The sequence below is a fragment of the Pteronotus mesoamericanus genome, unplaced genomic scaffold (assembly GCF_021234165.1).
Source record: "Pteronotus mesoamericanus isolate MK-2021 breed Mesoamerican mustached bat unplaced genomic scaffold, CSHL_Meso_final contig_221, whole genome shotgun sequence".
Taxonomy (NCBI): domain Eukaryota; kingdom Metazoa; phylum Chordata; class Mammalia; order Chiroptera; family Mormoopidae; genus Pteronotus; species Pteronotus mesoamericanus.
In genome coordinates this window covers 15074486-15096779 of record NW_026555092.1, presented here as the reverse complement: position 1 = coordinate 15096779, position 22294 = coordinate 15074486, and the positions used below count along the sequence as shown (strand labels likewise).

Genomic DNA, 22294 nt, shown 5'->3' with positions numbered 1-22294 from the left:
AAAATTTTCAAAGGGCAGCAACAATAGGGGGTAATTTAATCTGATCATTTACAGGATTGGTGATTTAATGAATTTAGTTAAGAACCTACAATCAATGGCAAAACTGAAACTACCTTAAGATAATCAGTCCTCTTGATTAGGCAGATAAAGGTACTAGATACTGAAGCCCAGAGAGGAGAAAGGTTTTGCCCAGGATCACAGTTGTTTCATCACTTGTGCAAACAAGTTAAACTTTTTACCCTCAGTATCTCCTACCTATTTCTCTCCCTCTTTTTTAACTCTTCCTCTCTTCTGTATTCCACGTTTTAGCCTTCCCTTTCTACTATTTTTGTTCCCCTTCCCTTTCTTAAATACATGTTTGAAGTTTTATTACAACTATTGTGTAACTGTATACTTCCTGTAGTTAAGGAGGGGAATATAGAATTTGTTTATCTTATTTTTTATTAAGATTTTATTTATTTTTAGAGAGAGGGGAAGGGAGAGAGAAAGATGGAAAGAAACATCAATGTGTGAAAGATAAATCAATCGCCAGGGAACCCAGGCATGTGCCCTGACTGGGAATTGATCCAGCAGCCTTTTGGTTTGCAGGCTGGCATTCTATCCATTGAGCCACACCAGCCAGGGCTATATTTTATTTATTGATTTTAGAGAGAGAGGAAAGGAGAGAGAAGCATCAGTTTGTGTTTCCACGTGTGCATATTCATTGTTTGCTTCTTGTTTGTACCCTGACCTGGGATTGAATCTGTGACCTTGGCGTGTGGATGGCACTCTTAATCAGCTGAGCTAGCTGCCAGGACGTTGTTTCTCTTTAAACAAACAAACAAACAAAAACAACCCAAATACATAATATTTCTTATATATGATCCTTGATTGCTAACATTTTTCCACTGCATCCCAACATCTTAAAGGTTAGTGTGCTTCTGTTAGAAAAGAGGTCATCTATATCTGTGCCCACAGACTGGATGGCAAGGAGAAGAAGTGTGTAAATGAGTCTTTGTTTAGGTTGAGTCTGTTTTTATCAATTATCCTCAGAAGCAAAGCCCTTCTTAAAGCAGATAATTATGTGTTCAAAGAGTTCTAAAGAGAAGAATTCAAAGTAGCAAAGATACAAAAACAAGAGTGACTAAAGAAAATTGTAAATTGAATGCTTACTCAATTGAAAAAATATTTCAGGTATTGTGGTTGGGATTTATTTGTATTGTTACATTTAATGCCCATAAGAACCCATGAGGATTTTACAGGTGAGAAAACTGAAGCTCAGACAGGTTGAATAACATGCCCAAGAATTGGAGCTGGTAATTGAAATCTATTTGTCTTTAGAACCAATACTTCTCTGTTTATCTAGTGGAGTCTCAAGTGGCTGAAATGTGCACTACTCCCATATAATGGTGAGGACTGAGTCTTAAGAACCGTGGCATGGAGAACTAGCTTGTATTTTGCCTTAGAAAGTAAAGTAAGACAATGAACATCACTTTGTGGCTCCCTGAGCAGCTGATACTTGATTCTTTGAGAGTCCTTGCGATTGTGCCTATTAAACTGATCTGGAATACCAAGCAAGCTTTGAATTTTAGCAGCAAGGCCTAGAAATAGAAAGTTCTAGAATTGGAAGTAGTTACAATCATTTATGTGTCTCTGGTTTATGCAAGTCCCTCTAGAATTGATAGAAATTATTCTGAGAACTCATGGGAAACTTTTCAATTCATCTTGGTTTCTACCCTTTTTCCTCTGCTCTTCAGACAGGTGAAGGTGGTTTCTTTCTAATAGCCTCCTTTCTGAGTGAGTCAGGATTCTCTTCTGATCTAAATATTGTGGTGTCTTTCTTAATATTCACATTGAAGATATATTTGCCCGAGACAAAATTCCTATTGTCGTGGGAGGAACCAATTATTACATTGAGTCACTGCTCTGGAAAGTTCTTATCAGTACTAAGGTATGTTGAGTTCACATGTATCTCACTGAGGAAATGGGTTCTTTTTTCTTGCCAGCTAATTTTAGTGGGAAAAAGGTTGACTCTTGCCTATTATACTCAGCAACTGTAATTTTCCTACTTAATATTCTGAAGCAAATGCCACCTCCATATGTGAAGTGTGCTCCTCCAGGCAGACCTGAAGGCAGGGGCTGTGTGTGGGAAAAAATGTTCCTCTGTGGATTAATTAGCATCTCCATCCAAGTTAGCAGTTCAGTAGTCTGATTCAGCATTTCCTGGCTGTAACAATCTACACGGGCTGGCCCAAAAAAGACACAGGAATTTATTTACTAAAAATTGTGTATTCTTACATGTTTAAACTTCATTCACCTTCAAAGTACTCTCCATTTGATGCAAATCACCTATTGAGATGTTTTTTTCCACTGCTTACAACAGTTTTTGAACTTGTGAGTTTTGATGCCTTTTACTGCTTCTGCCATTTTTTGTTTCACCTCTTCCACAGCAGGAAAACGTTTCCCTTTGAGGACTTTTTTTACCTGGGGAAACAAGAAAGAAGTCAAGTCGGTGGGGCGGTCAGGTGAACAAGGAGGGTGGGCCACGGGGTCATGTGGTTTTGGTCAAAAACTGCTGAACTCAGCGTGGTATGGGTGGGTGCGCTCCTGAATCACCTATCAGGAAACGGGCAAATACGTTTAAAGTCTTCAAAGATTTTCGTTGCAGCCAAGCGTAGCCTCTCACAGCAACGCCAGCTGGTACACTGATAAAGATGGGTTCGTAGAACACTCACCTAGCAGGGGAAACCTGTACTACAAGGGTCCCACCCTCAGAAGATAATTCCTTTTTTGGTGGGGGGGTCTCCCCTTGTATATGTCAGGGAGATGTCCAATGTTAACTTTTTCTTACAGAGATGATACTGCATAGGGTATTGCAAAATACATTGTGCTAGTCGTTCTGATCCACTGTTTGGTCACACTTGCTGAGAACACTAGACTCTTGAGTATGTTAACATAGACTTGTTAGCCCTGGTACCTGTTCATACTTCTGACAGGGAAGCAGAGTACCTGAGTATTTCTCTAAGCAGTGAGCCCTCCTTTGCGTTTGCTGTGGCCTCATAGCATTACCATAGTGTATTGGAATTTTCTGTTTATCTGTCACTACATGGCAGACCCTTCTGATTCATCCCTATTCTCTATTCCTAACACTTAGCCAAGTGCCTGGCACTTAGACTCTCTCGGTGCCTACTGAATTGTTGAATAAATTTACTTCTAAACCTTCATTTCCTAGCCCCAGAAGATGGGCACTGAGAAAGTGATTGACCGAAAAGCTGAGCTTGAGAAGGAGGATGGCCACGCACTCCACAGACGCCTCAGCCAGGTGGACCCAGAAATGGCTGCCAAGCTGCACCCACATGACAAGCGCAAAGTAGCCAGGTAAGAAAGCTTGTGCCTGCTGACCCGGAGTTCCTGTGGAGCTGGAGGCCGGGCAGTCAGTCCGTGTGCCTGGGTGATGAGAGAGGTTTGGTAATAGGGGTTAGTGGAGATGGAGGTGTTACAGTTTTAAGTTAGGAGGCCCTGAGTTACTGCCACAGCCCAGCTCCCTCAGTAAATAGTTGTACCCTACTGTCTTGTTACATTTAAAATGCGTAATAAAATATAGTTTTCCCCTAGGGCCTGTGTAATTTGCTTCATTTTCTACTTGATCTTTGCTTGTATAACAGTTTTTATATAAATTTTTCTGGCATGCAGTTGGTTTACATTGTGATTTGGGTTTCATAATTGATTGTGCAATGCTGATTTCTGCCCTAGCAGCTTTTCCAGTAGGAGGTAGATTTTATAAACAGTCTCATAGATTAGCTCACCTTTATACATGGAGATTTTTCTTGAAGAACAGAGAGGTGGTGAATGAACTCAGAAGGTCACATTTTCTTAGTTTGTTTTGAAAGTGCTGCCTCGTATGTTAGATATGTTTTTCTGTGTTGGGGTTAATACCATATCCAGCAGAGTAGAGGATCTAAGTATCTACTATGTGGATGATTTTACAGATTACATATTATAGCGACACTTGGTATTGATAGGGATTATGAAGTTTTCTACTCAAGTAAATGTATTCTAGATCACGTTACTGAATTCTTTTTTCATTATTGCTCCCACCCCACCCAGAAGCCTTTTTAGAATTATTTTCCTAATTGTCCTCCCCTCCTCCACACCAATGAAATTTTAATACTGAAGAGTAAGATTTTGGGGGGTATGGGTGCCTTTGCAGGTCCACACATCTTGTAAATAGCTAAGGTGTTTGTTTTGTTTTTTGCCTCTTTGAGGGCAGTATCACATTGGTGATAATACTCTATTTTTTTGTTTTATTTTTCTGATAATGCATAATCTAGGTAAATGAAGTTTATACTTTCTAGTATCCAAACATTTTTTAAAAAACATTTTAGTGGAAGTCTTCCAAAAAATTTTTTGAAAACTCAGGAATATTATGATGAGCAGTCACTTTTATATTGTTTTATGATATGATTGTGGAGCTGGGTCTTTATTCTTCTCTTCCTTTGTCAAGTAGTTTTCTTATCACCATGCCTCCTTTTCTACTTCTAAACTAGTAATGAGTTGAGAATTGTATCTTCGCAAGAGTCAGTTGATTCTAAGCAAGAGCTCTAGAGTCTTTTAGAGAGGATTGGAGGCCCGTTTTTCATCATTCTTTAAGTTTGAGCCTATATTCTACTTTCCATAAAAGTGAGATATCTATCACTATACATTTTTTCCTCGTAGGCCCTCTTGGAATAATCAGTGATACAGAATGACAGGGGGTCTCTACTCTTGTGTTAGGGTTTCAGGAAGTAGAATTGGGTCAGGAAGGGAAAGATCACTTTCAAGCTGATAAGTTGCAATCACTCAGAGTGGTAGAGTATAGATTTGGGAGTTAAATTACCTAGTGCTGCATAACATAGCAGATACTGACAGAGTGGATGGTGGCTTGAGTAAGTATGCGAGTTCTCTTTCCAGTGATCTTTGTACTAGTAGAATACTGAATTAGTCAGAATTTTAGACATATTTAAAAAGAAAGTTGATGAGCTGGCTATACAACATACTTTCCTCCCGTGAGAAAGGCATTCCAGCGAGACTAGACTTGTTGGCCTATAACAAAGTGTCCCAAACAAGGTCTTTTTACTGCCTACCTGAAAGTAAGTCCCATTCTGTGTATGTAAAGAAAGCTTTTGTTTCTGAACCTGTTTAACTGATTTCAGAAAAATTGTGCATTTAGAGAAATAGTATTACTTCTTACTGTACCTAAAGCTTTCTTTAGGACCCCTTTCTGAGTGCCTGTAGAATGTCTTTAGGGCCTTATGCTGTGAAATGAGAATGAGATGTTTTATAATAAATAGCCTGTCTCTTTGAGAGTTAATATTTCCTAATTGTTTTTATGGCTTTACCCCTCCCCCCAAACGACTTAGGAGCTTGCAAGTGTTTGAAGAAACAGGAATCTCTCATAGTGAATTTCTTTATCGTCAACATGCAGAAGAAGGTGGTGGTCCCCTTGGAGGCCCTCTGAGGTTCCCTAACTCTTGCATCCTGTGGCTTCATGCTGACCAGACAGGTAAAAGCCCTTTGAGAGAGATCCTGATTTTATTTGTGTTACCATTATTTGTTGACGTAGTAAAGCACAGTACCATTCCCCTAAGTGTCTATCTGGAAAGGCAGTAAGGGGCAGCCCTCGCACTAGGATGAGATTCCAAGAGTGGAATGAGATGGGGCAGGGGGATGGAAAAGGTATTGCCATCCAGGGAAGATCCGAGGGAGAAAGCTAAAGAGAAGGAGGACTCCTGTGGAAGAGATTGAAGTATCAAGTAATTCTGCTTGGTACCTGGATTTCAGAGGTGAATATGAGACAGTGCCCGATCTAAAGGAACTCTCAGTCTAGTGGAACAACAAATAATGAGATAGATGCTACATTGTGTTAAGTGTTGGGCCAGAAGGTGCTGTGGAGCCACAGAGAAGGGATGATGAGCATTCTGTAGGGGGAGGAGTCAGGGACCAATTTGTAAAGGCGACCTGTGAGCTAGGTCTGGAAAGAAGAGATTATTATGAGGATCGGCAGTATAGTGTAAGAGCATGGTCTCTGAGCCAGACTGACTGAGCTTCACATCCCTGCTCCATCATCTTCCAGCTACATGAGTTTTAAGGCAAGTAGTTTATCTTTCTGTGCTCCTATTTTCTCTCCTGTAAAATGGAGATATGTTAGTACATATCTTGCAGCGTCACTGAGGATTAGTTGAGTTAATAATACGTACAAAATGCTCACATCTAGAGTCCTCAGTAAATGCAAACCTTTTACGGCGATAGAAACAAAGGTTAGTATCATTGCAGGCCAAGAAATAGCAGTGGCAGAGATGGAGAAGAGCATGACTGAAACGGTGAAATTTTATTGTTAAATTAATTTTAATTACATGTTTATAAGAGAAGGTAATGTTTTAATAATGAAATTTTTGTAAATTAAAACATGTCCTACAATTCAGCATAAAGTAATGGTACCTAATCATAATAAGGCTGTGTTTGACCACTGCATCTTAGTGATTGCGACCTCTCACTCTTTGCTCCATTGTCTGGCACGGTAGTTCAAGATATATCTAGAATGGTTTTGGACTAAAGTTCCTTGTTCCTATCTAAGGTGTCATCTGAGAGTTCTTAAATGTGAAGTAACACAAAGTTAAAGAAGAATAAATATGATGGAAAAAAGAAGGGTAAATGAGGGGGTTCTCAGCTGCCTCTAAAGTAAACAGTGGATATAAATAAGAATAAAATATTTGTCCTCCCTAAAAGCTACAGTTGCATGCTTTCTCTTTATGTGATATGTGTTTTAGTCTGGCTGTATTATTTATTTTTTAAAGATTTTATTTATTTTTAGAGGGGAAGGGAGGGAGAAAGAAAGGGAGAAAAACATCGATGTTCAAGAGAAACACCCTTCAGTTGCCTTTCCCATACCCCCAGCTGGGAACCTGGGCCACAACCCAGGCATGAGCCCTGACTAGGAATCAAACCGACAACCTTTTGCTTTGCAGGCCGGCACTCAATCCACTGAGCCACACCAGTCAGGGCTCACTCTGGCTGTTTTTATTGGATCTGCATAGTCTTAAGTGTGACTAAATATAATATGAATTATTGTCTTTAAAGATTTTATTAATTTTTTATAGAGAAGGGAAGGGAGGGAGAAAGAGAGGGAGAGGAACACCAGTGTGTGAGAGAGACATTGATTTGTTGCCTCTCACCAACCGCCCCTCCCCCCGCCTCCCCAAAACCAGTGACCTGGCTTGCAACCCAGGCATGTGCCCTGATGGGGGGAATTGAACCGGCAACCATTCAGTTCATGGGCTGACACTCAATCCACCAGCCAGGGCTAAATATAATATGTATTATTATATAATCTTTGGACTCTGAACACTTTCTTCCATTTGAACAAGTTCTCCTCTTTGTGCAGCCTGACCATTCATCTTGTAAGTGTATAGCAGGCTAATTTGATGGGCTAATTTGATTCAAGTTCTAGATAAGCGCTTGGATAAAAGAGTGGATGACATGCTTGCTGCTGGGCTCTTGGATGAACTAAGAGATTTTCACAGACGCTATAATCAGAAGAAAGTTGCAGAAAATAGGTGAGGATTTGACTTAATTACTTTAACCTACTCTCCATCCCTTGCTTATGGTCAGAAGACCATAAACCTAATACTGGTTTTGAACCACTGGGCCAGGCTGGCGCTTATAATACTGGTTTGGGATCTTTGTTAGCCTTTAATCTGGCATTATTGGCAAGGCTTGTTTGAAGGAGGTTTGGTGTACTTGTTACAGTTGCAGTTGTCTAATCTGTCAGGCATTCCCAGGAGTTAATTTTCAAAGGAAGTAACCTGGCAACTGGTGGGGGTGGTGGAGGAAGAAGTTCAGGGAGGCAACAACTCCTAAGGATCTCAATTTCCTCATCTAAGGGATGGAATGGCTCAGCTAGATCATCTCCAAGGCCCCTGCTAGCTCTCAGATGCAATGGCTCATCAGCTGATGCTCTCCTGTTCCCAGCCAGGACTATCAACATGGTATCTTCCAATCAATTGGCTTCAAGGAATTTCACGAGTACCTGATCACTGAGGGAAAATGCACACCAGAGACTAGTAACCAGCTCCTAAAGAAAGGTGTGAATTTCTCCATCTAACCTAGCTTTGGGCATCCTTGGGTGACCGAGTTCCTGGAAGGTATGGTCTGAGAAAGAGCTGAGGCTAGGAGAGTCCCAAATGGCCTGCAGCTCAGAATTGAGATTTTTTGTCTACCAAGTGTCCCCCAGTGTGCTGCTGTGGCTGTTTCTCTTCTGCTGGGCTGGGTGGTCCTGCCTTTTGGCATGGTGAAAAGTGCTTAGAGGTTCTCATATCTACTTTATCTTTCAGGTATTGAGGCTCTGAAACAAGTGACTAAGAGATATGCCCGGAAGCAAAACCGATGGGTTAAAAACCGTTTTTTAAGCAGTAAGTCTCATTTTTTACTTATCCCCTGGGTCTGTTTTCAGTAGAATATAGATGTCCTTACCTCACCCAGATGATGAGCTTTAGTTTCTGGACCTGACCCAGGTGGGTGTCTATTGCATAAATGATTGTCCAGGGGTATTTTCTTTTGATGTCTCAGAAAACAAATCTTTCCAATGAAGAGTCTGCCTTATGCTTTGATTACATGCATGCTGGCTGCAAACAGGTAAGAGCAAAATAGCAACATCATCTTAGCAGAGTTGATGCCCAAGGTTGATTTTAGCTTCTGATTTTAAAGAGCAATCAAACAAAACTTTAACCAGTAGTGCCTTTGTGTTCAGATATGTGGTGCTTCAAACTGCTTCAACTTTAATTTTAGTTGAACAACACTTTTAAGGAAAAGGAAAAGAAAATCTCATTCATTTGATCTTCAGCACTAAATTTGGTGCTTCATGTTAGTTGTTATTCTTTTCTTTTTGCAGATAAGGAAATGGAGGCTTAAGACAGGTTAAATAACGTGCCAGAAATCCCCCTGCTAATACGCAGGGCCCGACGGGGAAGCCCACATTCTGCTTTCCTCCACTCTTGTTTCCTTCAGCTCTCATGTTAGCCAGACAGCAATTAGTACTGGTCTTGGGTATGGAATTGTGTGCTTATTCAGAGATTAAGCAAGGATGGCCTTGCTGGGTGCTTCAGTTGGTTGGAGCATTGCTCGGGTACGCCAAGGTTGCGGGTTCAGTCCCCAGTCAGGGCACATACAAGAATCAGCCAACGAGTACATAAATAAGTGGAACAACAAATCAGTGTTTCTCTCCCTCTTCCTTTCTCTCTGTCTCTTAAATCGATCAATAAATTTTTTTAAGTAAAAAAAAAATTAAGCATAAGTGAAACCCCAGTTTTATCTTGTGGACACTTTAATGTGCTCCTGAATCCCCTATTTAACTTTTACTTTACTTTCCGTTACAGGTAAGGACAGTGGAGGTCTTCCCCCACTGCTTCTCAGTGCCTCAGAACATAAACACCTTGATTCATATTGTTGACCACCCGATGGCTGAAGTTCTCTCTCCTAGATCTCACTCTTACAGAGCTGTCCATTGTCGTTCTGGTGCCAAAAGGCCCTTTACACTTTCTTCTACTTACCCTGCTTTCTCTACATGTCCTTTTAGATAGAAGTCTGAGTCAGCTGAAATTGAAGTTCACTACTACAAATTTCTAACGCAGCTTCTCTTCTCCCCAGGGCTACAGTTAGTCTGTAACAAAAGAAGGTTTTTGTAATAATTTGGAACTTCCTCCATAGAGCCGCAATAACTCCCCCATCTCCGAGTCAGGAGGGGTTCATGGCACAGTGCATCATATGCCCATTCCTCATTCAGGCGTGCGCCAGCACAGTCCTGGTGCTAGCGTGAAAGGCGCAGCTGCCCTGTAAATCAGGAGCTGTGTGTGATTGGCCAGGGCTGGTCTGCTGGGATATGGTTCTGGCAAGACGCCAGAGGGACTTCCCCACCCCAGCCTGGCCTTGGACTCAAGCCAGGAATAGCAGCTGGGAGCCGAGAACTTGTTGAAAGGTGCTTAGACAGGGCACAGAAGCCCAACAAAGGACTTAGAGGGGAAAGGAAAATATAGAGTGGCCTGGAAACAGGTGCAGAGCTTAGCCAAGGCCAGGTGTGCTGTGGATGCTGCCTGCACCCTCCCAGTCTCACCTTTCCGTGTGGTGGCAGGTGCAGCCCAGCCCACTTTAAGAAGAATCTTATTTGTGGTTGGCACAATCAAAAGGCTGGCACCTGCCAGCCGTTGGCATCCTGAGGACTTTGATGTTTTTGTCCATGGGGCAGTGCTCTTTGCCTTTAGGCAACTGGCTTAACCTAGCTGTGGAAGGCAATTCAGTGTGTCCACAGACTGGAGAAGCTACCAGCAGAGACTAAACATGATTGGCTCAGATGGATGAAATGCCTACAGCTGTACTCTTGGCTACCTCCAGTCTTATATCCATTCGGAAGTACTTCAAGCTTTTAGTTTATTTCCTCCTGTAGTATGCTCTCTTTATACTGTAGTCCACACAGAGGTCATTAGAGCTGTTACTTTATATTGTTTTCTTGACTGACTTGGAAGATCCTACACTTGAGACCTTGGATTATATAGCTAGACTTGTTGGCTGCAGACGAATCAACCTTCTAGGTCTTTCTTGGATTGTATGTAGCTCTTGGGTTCATATTTCTGGTTAGAATGAATGGCATGGTCAGAATGTTAATTCCTTTGGCCCCCACGTTTCCCTCAAGGATTTTGAAGTAGAAGCAGAATAGATTAGGTCTTGGGGCTGACCTCTCACAACTCTTCTTTGTCATCTTTAGGACCCGGTTCCAGTGTCCCTCCAGTGTATGGCTTAGAAGTATCTGATGTCTCCAAGTGGGAGGAGTCTGTTCTTGAGCCTGCTCTTGAAATTGTGCAGAGTTTCATCCAGGTGATTTATTAATCATGGTCCTGTCTATTGTCTGATTTTCAGACAGTTTTCCTTAGCTTACACCTTTGTTGCTTCGTTGAGAACCAAGCTGTCTTTTCCATGGAATGGAGCAGAAGGACTGGCTGCTTTCCGATTCCTGGAGGCTGTGTTTCTCCTTTCACATTCAGAAAGGTTGTTGCTAAAAATCTATTCACGGCCCTCCTGATCTCCAGGATGAGAAAAAGGAATCTTGGGACCGCTCCCCTTAATATCAGAGAATGGTATCCGAGTCTCTTTGAACTGAAAGCTTCCCCGACTCCCCCTTGTTCTTTCAGGGCCGTAAGCCTACTGCTGCTCCAGTCAGGATGCCGTGCAATGAAAGTGAGAACAAGAGAAGTTATCACATGTGTGACCTCTGTGACCGAATCATCATTGGGGACCGCGAATGGGCAGGTAGAGTCTGGGGAGCGCACAGAGCAGTCTGTAAGGGTGGGTCACACTGACTTCATGAAATTTAAGGTTTTTGTGATGTTGAATGCCAGAGTCTGCTTATTTGTAAAGGGAGGGCCAGATTCCTCTGAGAGCCAGTGCTCAAATTTCAGGGATGCCTTGCCGAATTGGACAGTTATCTCAGTATTCTGAATTTCAGAGGAAGATCATATGCCCTCTAGCTTCAGCTAGAGCAGATATTTTATACCGAAGGGTCTACAGTTAACTTTGTAGAGCTCCTTGGCCTTTTGTGATCCTGCCTTATAGGAGTTCCTTGGCTTTTCATGTTTAGACCTTAGTGGGGTGAGGTAGGATTGTAAGGGAAACCAGGCAACTCACCCAAGGAATCAAAACAGCGGGAAGGGAGCAGGAAGTACAGTTACTCTTCTGAGCATCTTCTTCAGAAGTGGTGTCTCTTCAGTGATTTTTAAGGTAATGTGTAGAAATGGTGGTGGTTGCTACAGTGATGAACAGTGTTAAGAGAAGTTTAGTGTTCAACATAGCAAAGTGTGAAAGCAAGACTGTCAGTCACGTATAAAGAAGGTGGATACTGATACTATCTGCTTTTATAAGATACTTCCCACTGACCAAGGATTGGCCCTGCACAAAGGCTCTGTCTCTGTTTTAGAGCCTGGACCTGCCTCTGCCAGAGAGTCGCGCTGCACTGCTGCTGGATTTCTGTGCTCTCCAGTCAAAGCCCGAAGGGCCCTAGCCTCCAAACCTTGAATTTACACAGCATTTAGAAACTTGTTTCAGGCTCACTCCTTTTATGCACAGTCAGGCTACCTAGAGGCTGGAATCCTTCTGTTCAGAGTACTGCTTTGCATGGGATTCTCTTAGAAGTAGAATTTTCTCTCCCCATACCAACCAGTAGAATGATTACTATTAACTGGTAACTCTGGCAAAATGAACTCCATTGTCAGAGACTGGGGACGGCTGTGATTGCCCAAGCAGCAGCAGAAGAAGCCTCGATTGTCATTGGTTTATAATGATGAAAGGGGAAGAGAGAGAAAGTGTCTGATTGTTTTTTCTAAAGGAAACTTAGTGGTTCGATTAGTCCAATGTCCTTCAGGGATAGCCTTAGAGAAGCGACATTTGTGAGCCTTTGTGAGCTCAGCTTGTGTAAGCCCTTCTATCGTGCCATCTGCCAAGTCCCTGCGCCTGTCTTCTGCCGCCGTGCAGAGGCAGTCCAGAGCACCCCCCCCCTTTTCTGCCTTAGGCTCTAGCTAGAGAACAAAGCTGATTTTTTCCCCCAAGTGAACCTTTCTTTGACTTCTGACCTCTTCCTTAATTGTCCTTGCCTCTAAACCCTTAAAAATGATTATTTAAATATATAGAAAACAACTTAATTTAGTTGTCTATTTTTTTAGGTGTTCCCAAGTAAGACTTCCTTGAAAAAAAGAACAGGCTAGTGAAAAGGAGCTTGTGTGAGTTAGTCAGGGGTGGGAACTGTCTACGGAGTAAGGTCAGAAATTGGTATCAGGCAACAACAGTAGCTTTACCGCTTCTGTGGACCCTCAAAAGGGATAGTCAGAAAAGAATGTTTCTTGTTATCTGCCTGGAGCATTGTGTGTTTGGATAATGTGAGCCTTGTGAGTTGGTCTTTGAAATGGCTTATCTGACCCAGGCAGAGGGATGCGGACCAGGAGGGACAACGCATGCAAGCAGGGGAGGGGCGGGATGGGCACCTCTGGGTGCTGCGGCCTGTGGCAGGAGAGGGTGGCTGTCCTGCGGTACAGACAAGGGTTTGGATTCGTGGCTTTTTAGTTGTGTGAGTTGAAGTGTATCTGTAACAGGAAGCCCCATACTGAAAAATTGAGTCAGGAGTCTTGATTCTAGAAATTTGAGCCTCTTTTTGGAGCTATAGGTAAGCTGAGGGATGCACCTGCTGTGTGGTCTTGGACCAAATGTAAGACCTCTGTGAACTTCAGTTTCCTCCTGTATAAAATGAGCGGACTAGTACTGTCTGCAAGATTATTAGGAGGATTAGGTATGTAAAGCAACCTAGCAGGGTGCATTTGATACATGGCAGCTCACTGTGGTTTGCTAGGTAGCAGGCCATATAACTTACTCTCCCTTTAAAATTGCTAAGCAACTAATACCAATACATGTGCTGATCCTGTTAGTGTTAAAGAGAAGGGTTGTGTCACTAATTTTATGTGCTTCTAGGATTAATTCTATAAAATCCTAACGAATTTTTTGTTGTTGTTTTGTTTTGTTTTGTTTTGTTTTAGCACATACAAAATCCAAATCCCACTTGCACCAACTGAAGAAGAGAAGAAGATTGGATTCAGATGCCATCACCACCATAGAAAGTCAGAGTATTTCCCCAGACCGAGACAAAGAACTTAAAGAGAAGGGATCCCCAAGGCAGAATGAAGAGCTGAAATCCAGTGTTTAAGAGACCAGCCCGGGATCTCTGCAAAGGTGGCGCGATCCACTTCAGGAGGGGGCTTGTGTCTGTGTCCCAGTCTGGGCAGAGGGGTGCCATGCAGAACGCTCCCACTGTTTGCTTTCATTCAGTGGCATGGTGTTGAAGTGCGATGCTGTCTGTCATGGAAATAGCAGGTCGCGTCAGCCCCTCCTGTGGCTGATGCGTCCAGAAATGATGCATTCAGAAAGGGTTTTTTCTTTTAACCTTAAAGGTTTTATTTTTAGAAGAGGCACGGATAGCACTATTTTACACTGGAGGATCTTTTTGGTGATGAATATCGGGATTCACTCTGTCCTTTAGAAAACACGTTTTATGTCCCTGACTTTGGCTAAAAATATGTGATTTGCAGACACTTTTATAGATGACTGAAGTGTTTGTGAGCCTCACAAATCAGGAGTTCTGGATGTGCATGGATGGCAGGAAAGAACTGGCCCCAGCGAGATGATTAAGTGAACCAAACCAGTTCTTGAAATTCCAAGGAGAAGTAGAGAATCAGTCCAAGGTGGCTGTGACATGGGATTTGAAAAACTAAAGACTGTGACACTTGTTGAGGTCCTCCTGTGTGATAATGACTATCACTGCTGTCTTTCTATTGAGTTAGGAATGTATATTTTTAATGAAAGTTAAATAAAGGGAAAGTTTGCAAGAACCTCTTTAGTCCTTAAAAAGATACCACATCTAGTTTATATACGATGCGTTTTGTTATCAACAGGTAGCTTTTTCTCAAATTCGAAATTCTTCATATGATCATCCTATTTATTTATTTGGCAAATGTTTATTGGGAGACATCTGGAGCGGGTCTCTATTAGAAATTTAAGTTACCTCCTGTTGACACTCTCTTCCTGGAATGACCTGAGCTGCCAGCAATGTAAAGTATATGTATGTATGCATGTATGTAAAGTTAGGCTTTTTTTTATCCTCACTGGAGGAGGTGCTCACTGATTCTGGAGCGAGGGGAAAGAAGGGAGAGAAAGAAGGAGAGAAACATCGATGTAAGTGAGAAACATCGATTGGTCGCCTCCTACACGCACCACTCACCCTGACTGGGGACCGAACCCGGGCATGCGCCCTGACCAAGAATCAAACCCAGGTTTACAGGTGAGGCTCCCGCCAACTGAGCCTCACCAGACAGGACTAAAGTTAAGCATTTTTAAGTTTATAATTCAGCAATATTAATTACACTCTCAGTGTTGTGCAATCATTACCACTATTTCCAAAACATTTTCATCACCCCAAACAGAAACTCTGTACCAATTAAGCAATAACTCCCCTCTCAAGTAGTACTTTATTTGTTCAGAGTCTACTATATATAAGATTCCCTGAACTAGGGAATAGGGAATACAGAGATAAAATGAGATGTGGTTCTTGCTTTTATTTATGAATACCATATATATACACAGACAACCAACCTGTGTAAGAGAATACCAAAGGCCATAGGAGCCGTGCGGAATTTCACTTTGGAGGGGAGGGGAAGGGATCGTGGAAGAAGGAGCATTTCTGCTGGACCTTAAAAAGCACATTCTTGGTGAATGTCTTGTTAGCTGTGCGTATAAGGAGAGGGTAAAGGGAAAGAACTATCAAACCTGATTGACCTTTTAAACAGCACTTATTTCCAGAGCCTCGGTCTCCTTTTTTTTTTTTTTCCCCTAACATTTTTAAGGTTTTTTTCGTATATTTTTTTTACATATTCAGAAATCAAAATGATATAAGAAGATTTGAGAAAATATTTCGCTCCCACCTTCACTTTCTTCTTCCCTGTAGATAAACACTTAATAGTTTCTTACATATCTTATGAGTTTGAAATTTTTTATTATTATTTTTTATCCTCACCCAAAGACATTTTTTCATTGCTTTCAGTGAGAGGGAAAGGGAGAGGGAGAAACATCGATGCATGAGAGAAGCATCAATATGGTTGTGGATCACACATGCCTGGACTGGGGATCGAACCCACAACCTGGGTATGCGCTCTGACCAGCAATCGCACACACAACCTTTTGGCTATGGGACAATGCTCCAACCAACTGAGCCACACTGGCCAGGGCAAGAGTTTTTAAGCAAAACTTAAAAAAATACATACATTTTTATTTTTTCTCTTACCCAAAAATAGCATATAGCACATACTGTCTTCATCTGTCACCTTACCTATTGGCGATACCTGGGTATGCATGGATTCCTCCTGCCTCCCCTGTCAGGTCTCCTGTTTTTGGCCCTGACCGCTGCCCTTGGGCCCCCCGGTATACTTGCTTTCATGTACTGAACTTTATTCAGATGCCAGAGTTTAGGCCAAAACCAGACTCCAAGCAATTCCTAAGCTATAGCCAGTCCATTCATTCAGCCAGTAAATATGTTAGAACTTAAACGTGCCATACGCTGTGGTAGACTATGGGAATACAGTGGTGATCAAAAAGTCCGCATTGATCAAATACAGAATTACAGCCGTGATATTGGCGGCAAAGAAAGGACATTTGCTGTAAGAGCAGATAGCATGGGGACCTGCATGACTCATCCTGGTGTATGGGAGTATACGCAGGTGCTGGGGGAGACGTGTGTCAAGACTCCTGATAGGGCACAGCATGGTGCTGGGGCCGGAGTCTGGGGCCAGGACTGCAGGTATGTACCATGTGATCTGGAAGGCAGGGTTTTTCAACTTGACTTCAGTGGCTTCTCTTCCAGTCTGTGGGTTGTCTTGGGCCCCTTGAGTTTTATTGAGCCTTAACCCTCTTTAACCAATATGAATCTCAAGAGTAAATTTTTCTCTGGTCAAACAAGAAATTAGCATTGTATCCATCCCATGTCTTTTATACATTACACATGGTATAATTTTCCTTGCCCTGGCTGGTGTGGCTCGGTTGGAGCATCATCCCATAATCAAAAGGTTGCGAGTTCGATCCCCAGTAGCGCTGCATAGTTTCCCATTCTGATGCTTGCAGGAGGCTGCCAGTCAATGTTTTTCTCTCCCCCGCTTCCTCTCTTCCTCTCTCAAAAAGCAGTGAAAAAATGTCCTTGGGTGAGGATTAAAAACAAAATTTTTAAAACATGAGATAATTTTCCCAATCAGTTTATTAACTATTTCAGGGAAGCCACATCTTCCATTGGAATTGGAGATGTAACTAACTCACTATGAGTCAAGCAGGACCAGCACTTTATATACATATTCTCTCGCTCAGCCCTGGGAGGGAGATGATGTTTCTATTCCTGTTAACCAACAGGGAAACGGGCTCAGCAAAGGCGTTTAAGCTAGTAAGGCAGGGCTGGCATGGAGGTGAAGCTGGCAGACTTTAGCGCTCAGGCTGTTGAGCACTGTGTTAAGCTGGCTGTTTTCAGGCAGGAACCTTAGTCTTTCTGAAATGCTCTTCCCTCAAGTTGCTAAATGTATTTTAAAGCTTAAAAAGTTTCAGTGGACAAGCAGGAAAAACTAGTTTTAATAATCCTACCTCAAAAAGCCTTTAATCCTTCCATCTGAAATACCTGGAGCAGCAGCTTCCCATTGAATTCATTACTCACTCTCTCTGACAGCAATTTTCAAACTTTTTCATCTCATGGCACACATAAAACTAATTACTGAAATTTTGTGGCATACCAAAAGTATGCTTTCTGCCAATCTGACAACAACAACAAAAAAATAGGTGTAATTTTGATTCATTCACACCAGATGGCTATTGTGTCGGCCGTTCTTGCTTTTCATTTGATAATCGAAGGGAAAAAAAGAGGTCAGCGCCCCGACTACATAGTCAGGTATTGCATGTTTTAAAAATTCTTGTGGCGCACCATTTGAAAATTGCCGCTTTTGGCAAGTGGAAATCAGGAATTTCTTAGGAGAAAAAAAACAAAGTGCCTAACACTAAGGAAGCACCTACAAAGTTAAATACACTGTGGTTGTGCCCAGTGCCCCTATTTTTCGAAATCATAAATTCAGCAAGATGGAATTTCTCCACCAGCAGCAGAGTCTGGGGAAGGCAGAACAGGAGAAATCAGCGTGGTGCCCTGGTCTGAGGCACTGCGCTGAGGTAGGTTTTCCCTTCTCTGCCTGCTGCCCTCTGAATGACTTTGCTGTTGAGTGTACGGAAAGGAGGTAGTTCTTGATAGTGATTGTCATAAATGTAGAGACGGAAGGAGGCATATCATACCACCTTCTTGTGCAGATGGGGAGACAGGCCCAAACCATGAGTCACAAAGCAAGTTGTGACAAGGTCAGGACAGACCTCTCACTGAACTAAATCTCACAGCGAATGTCATTTGAGAGTGGGGAAGGACCACAGAGACCAGCTTCGGGCTATTCAACCTGGAGTGAAGAGGAGGAGCACCGCCCGGAACCCCCGGCCTTAGCCAATCCCCAGACACGTCCAGGTACCCAGCATCTAAATGGCTTTGGTAATTAATTCCAACACTTAGCAAGCTATTAGGTTCATGTACCTCTGTCAGTAAAATCTTTTCCCTCCAGTTTTATTGATATATACTTGATATAAAGTAAAAATGTTGATAGGCTTTACACATTATAATTCAGACAATGCTGTTCTAAGCAATTAGAAAATACTTTGAAAAGAGCTGGATTGAGTCTTTAAAATGTTTTGCTTAATTTGTAGAGCTAAGCAAGAGAATAGTGGATCTATAGGTACATGGTTTGATCCTTTGTAACTCGTGAGTAATTATTTGTATTTTTTGCCTCAGTTTCACATTCTATAAAGAGGGTTTTCTTGCTTAAAACACAGCACAACATTAAAAACAAAGACAACACTCAGTAGGTAGCAAACTTTTATAAATGGAGGAACCTGTCTGTATATCCCCAGCATCTAGAAAGTCAAATATGTATTGAATTAATTGCATGAAAGTATAAAGACTAAGTGGGTCTCTCCATAAATGATCTGTTTCAATTGTTAAATAGCCTTTAACCAGGATGAAGAAATCTTGGGATTGTAGCCACAGGAAGGAATTTCATTATTTGATTATCACATACTTGGAAGGTTAGGGCTATTTTCTAAAAAGATGGTTAACTGGTCATTTGTAAAGCTATTTTGAATACACACAAAGGAAGTTGCATGATTGTATTAGGGTAAATGCTAAGCTGCTCTAACAGACTCAACAATACAGTGGCTTAAAGAACAAAGACGTTTGTTTCTCACGTAACAAATCTGAGAGGAGTTAACATTTCTGAAGTGAGCAGTCCAGGTCAGTGGGGCAGCTTTGCTCCAAGCGGTCATTCAGGGACACAGGTTCCTTATATCATGTTGCCTCTCCAATCTCTGGGGGGCATTGTCATCACCCGCATGGTTGAAGCTGGGTCATCACTGGTTCCAGCCAGTGGGAAGCAGGCAAAGCACAGAGGAAGCACACCTGATGCCTTACAGCCTGGACCCTGGGTACTTCTCACTTTCCATTGGCAAGAATTGAGTCATGGCCGCACCTACCTGCAAAGGAGGCTGAGAAATGTAGTCGAGGCATGTGCCAAGAAAGAATGGGAGAACAGATTTTGGTGAGCAACTTGCAGTCTCCACTAAATTAGTAACGGGGAGTTCCAGTCTGGTTTAACTAATTAGCTCTGATGGTTTGCTAGGGGCAAATCTTGCCACATTTGTGAAATCAGTGAGTCGTGTGAGCTGACCTCTGAAATGTCTCAAAAAGTACAGCTTGACAAAATCTTGCCTGGTAAGCTTTTAAGATGAGAATTTAAGGGACACCATAGGGAATGTGAGACTGAAGGAGACTTAGGGCTAATGTTAACACTCTTAAGGTGGTATGGAGGAAAGAAAGGAGGTGTTTTGGTGGTGGTGTGGATAACTGGACAAGGGCCTACCACCAGACTTCTTTTCATGTGGAAAAAAAGGAAAGAAACTGCTATTGGTACTCGGAGCTACACACTTTCCTAATACACTGTCTGTGTGACCTTGGGAAAGATGCCCAAGCGGCCTGAGCGTCCTCATACAGAAAATGAAGTCACTACTTCTATTTCAGGGGCTAGCCTATGGATTAAAAGAGGTCCTTTTGAAAACAGCATAGTGTTTGGCACTGCAGTGCCCATTAAGTTACAGCTATAAATTGGAGTTGCTTCACTGGGGAAAATTTGTTAATGCTACTGAAGTGTTGGTTTATGGTTATGGTGTCAGTTCCCCAAAGTTAGCAAGGCAAGCTGCAACTAGTCTGGCGGTCCACGGTGCCCACGGCCAGAGCAGAGCCTTGGGCTTTATCTGCCACCAACATAGGTTTCAGCTATTAGTCATTATTTTAATGCGTATGATTTCTTCATGGGTTAGTCCTCCATGGTTTCTTCATAGGTGAAGAAAACTGTTCAAGCAACAGTTGCTTGAACAGTTTTCTTTACCTGAAATGCCCTTTACTTTTCACCTAGTAAACTCCTGCATATCTCTCAAGGCCCAAGTCTGATGTCTTCTTCTTAGACAAAGCTTCCCTTGGCTTCTCTATGTGTTCCCATAGCAGTTAATACATAATACTAGCAAATCTCACATAGCACTACACATCAATCATGTCCTATGTACTCTACACGGAATAACTCGTTTAGTCTTCTCAACAGCCCTGTAAGGCGGTGTCGTCATTTTTCAGTTGCAGAAACCAGCAGCAGAGTTGACGGGCTCTCCAGGGGGCCAGCTGGAATTCGAAAGTGGGTGGGTGGCTCCAATGTCTTTGCTCATGTCATTCTTTTATCTCCTTATTACCCTGCTACAACACACATGATCTGCATTATCTTGTTCCCCTTGGAGAGGAATTGCTATCAAGATGTCAGTCCCTTTTTAAGACAAATGTGGGACATACAGTGGGCAGTCAATAGCTGTTGAGTCCCTGCCAGACACAACTCCATGTCTAAGAGCAAACATGGCTACTCCACGTTGAGGACTTGAATACCTTATAATGATGCTTTTATATGGACAAGGTAATTTATTATCCCCATTCTTGTAAACAGGCACATATATTCAGAGAATTCAGTGATGGTTGGCACAGCATAGGCTGGCTCCAAACCATTAGGCTTACTTCTTCAAGGGCATTTAGGGCTTTAAAAATGTACAAATGATTTATACCCCATCTCCTTAGAAGAAGGAATCAAAAAAAAAAAAAAAAAAGATTTCTGAAGCACTATTCTCCTAAGGTGTTTACATTAGTTAAGACTCATGGTCACAAAGTGAAACAAACCAAACAAGCAAAAAGGTGAATTTATGATAGGATTATTGAGTTGTCTCATCAAATGCAAGGACAGGAGAGCACCAAGTCCTCAGGTACAACTAGTACTACCTGGCTTGATGCTGTGAAGACTCCCTCTCTCCCTTCTCCCTAAAACACTTTCTGTAGCTGGTGGGAGATGGGGCCACCCGTGGCACCTGTTTTACCTCTTACAGCTTTTACATCTGAAAGACTGCACTGTTGCTTTCTCTGGTTCTAAGTTCAAAAGTGCCAGGATGTATCACACCCATTAGGATGGCATCTACCTCTCAAAACTAGGAATAATAAATATTGATGAGTATGTGGAGAAATTGGAATGCTTGTGCACTGCTGGTAGAATTGTAAAATGGTACAGCCACAATGGAAAACAGTATGAAAGCTCCTCAAAAAAATAAAAACAGTTTTGCCATATGTTGCAGTAATTACACTTCTGGGTATATGAGGTCTGTCCAGAAGGTATCTTGCCATTTGATATGAAAATGAGACATTTATTGAAGAAAATACAAGATACAAGAAACATCATACACAGGACAATGATGCCACACAGTCTCCCAGCCACCATCAGCTGCCCCATCGTATTTTCCCGAATCTCATCAATCGTCTGAAATCTCTTCCCTTTCAAAGGTGATTGTAGTTTGGGGAAAAGCCAGAAGTCGCAGGATGCCAAATCTGGATGGTAGGGGCCTTGAGTCACCTGGGTGATTTGATGTCTCACCAAAAAATGATGAAGCTGCCAATCACCAGTTGCCCATGGCTACAATCACCCAAATAGTTTCCACGGAGGAATGTTTAAGCTTAATGCAGAATTTAATGCAGATTCGTTGCTCTACTTGCTCAGTCGTTTTGAATGCAATGGTCACACAGTACACATGCTCACTCAATGGTGTCTACTGCCCCCACTGACTAGTACAGTGAAGTCATTGTTCATGCGTGTGCATTCCAGTCTACGCTCTGTGGCTGCCAGCTTATATCGATGTGCAAACCATTCTTGTTATATTAACAATGGCTGGGCTTTTTCTGGACAGACCTTGTATATTCAAAAGAACTAAAAGGGCCATGTTCATAGCATTATTTACAGTAGCCAAAAAGTGGAAATAACCCCAAAATGTCCTTTGACGAATGATTAAATAAAATGTTGTCTATACATACAATGCAATATTTTTCAGCCTTAAGAAGAAAGGAAATTATGACACACCCTTCAACATGGATGAACCTTGAAGATATGCTAAATAAAATAAGCCAGTCCAAAAAAACAAACAAACCACACAAATGCTGTATGATTTCATTTTTTTAAAGTTGCCAAATTCATAGAGCCAGGAAGTAGAATAGAGGTTGCCAGGGACT

At 42.1% G+C, this 22294-nt stretch overlaps 1 protein-coding gene across 1 annotated transcript in view; it reads left to right on the top strand.

Annotated features, from left to right (window-relative positions):
• TRIT1 (tRNA isopentenyltransferase 1) overlaps positions 1-14575 on the top strand; it is a 36798-nt gene extending 22223 nt beyond the window's left edge. The window contains 9 exon segments of the mRNA XM_054572033.1: positions 1839-1930; positions 3212-3357; positions 5379-5521; positions 7460-7571; positions 7987-8099; positions 8349-8426; positions 10772-10881; positions 11196-11313; positions 13584-14575. Coding sequence (XP_054428008.1) covers positions 1839-1930; positions 3212-3357; positions 5379-5521; positions 7460-7571; positions 7987-8099; positions 8349-8426; positions 10772-10881; positions 11196-11313; positions 13584-13750 — 1079 coding nt within the window. The 3' untranslated portion in view covers positions 13751-14575.
• Positions 14576-22294: the final 7719 nt, after the last annotated feature.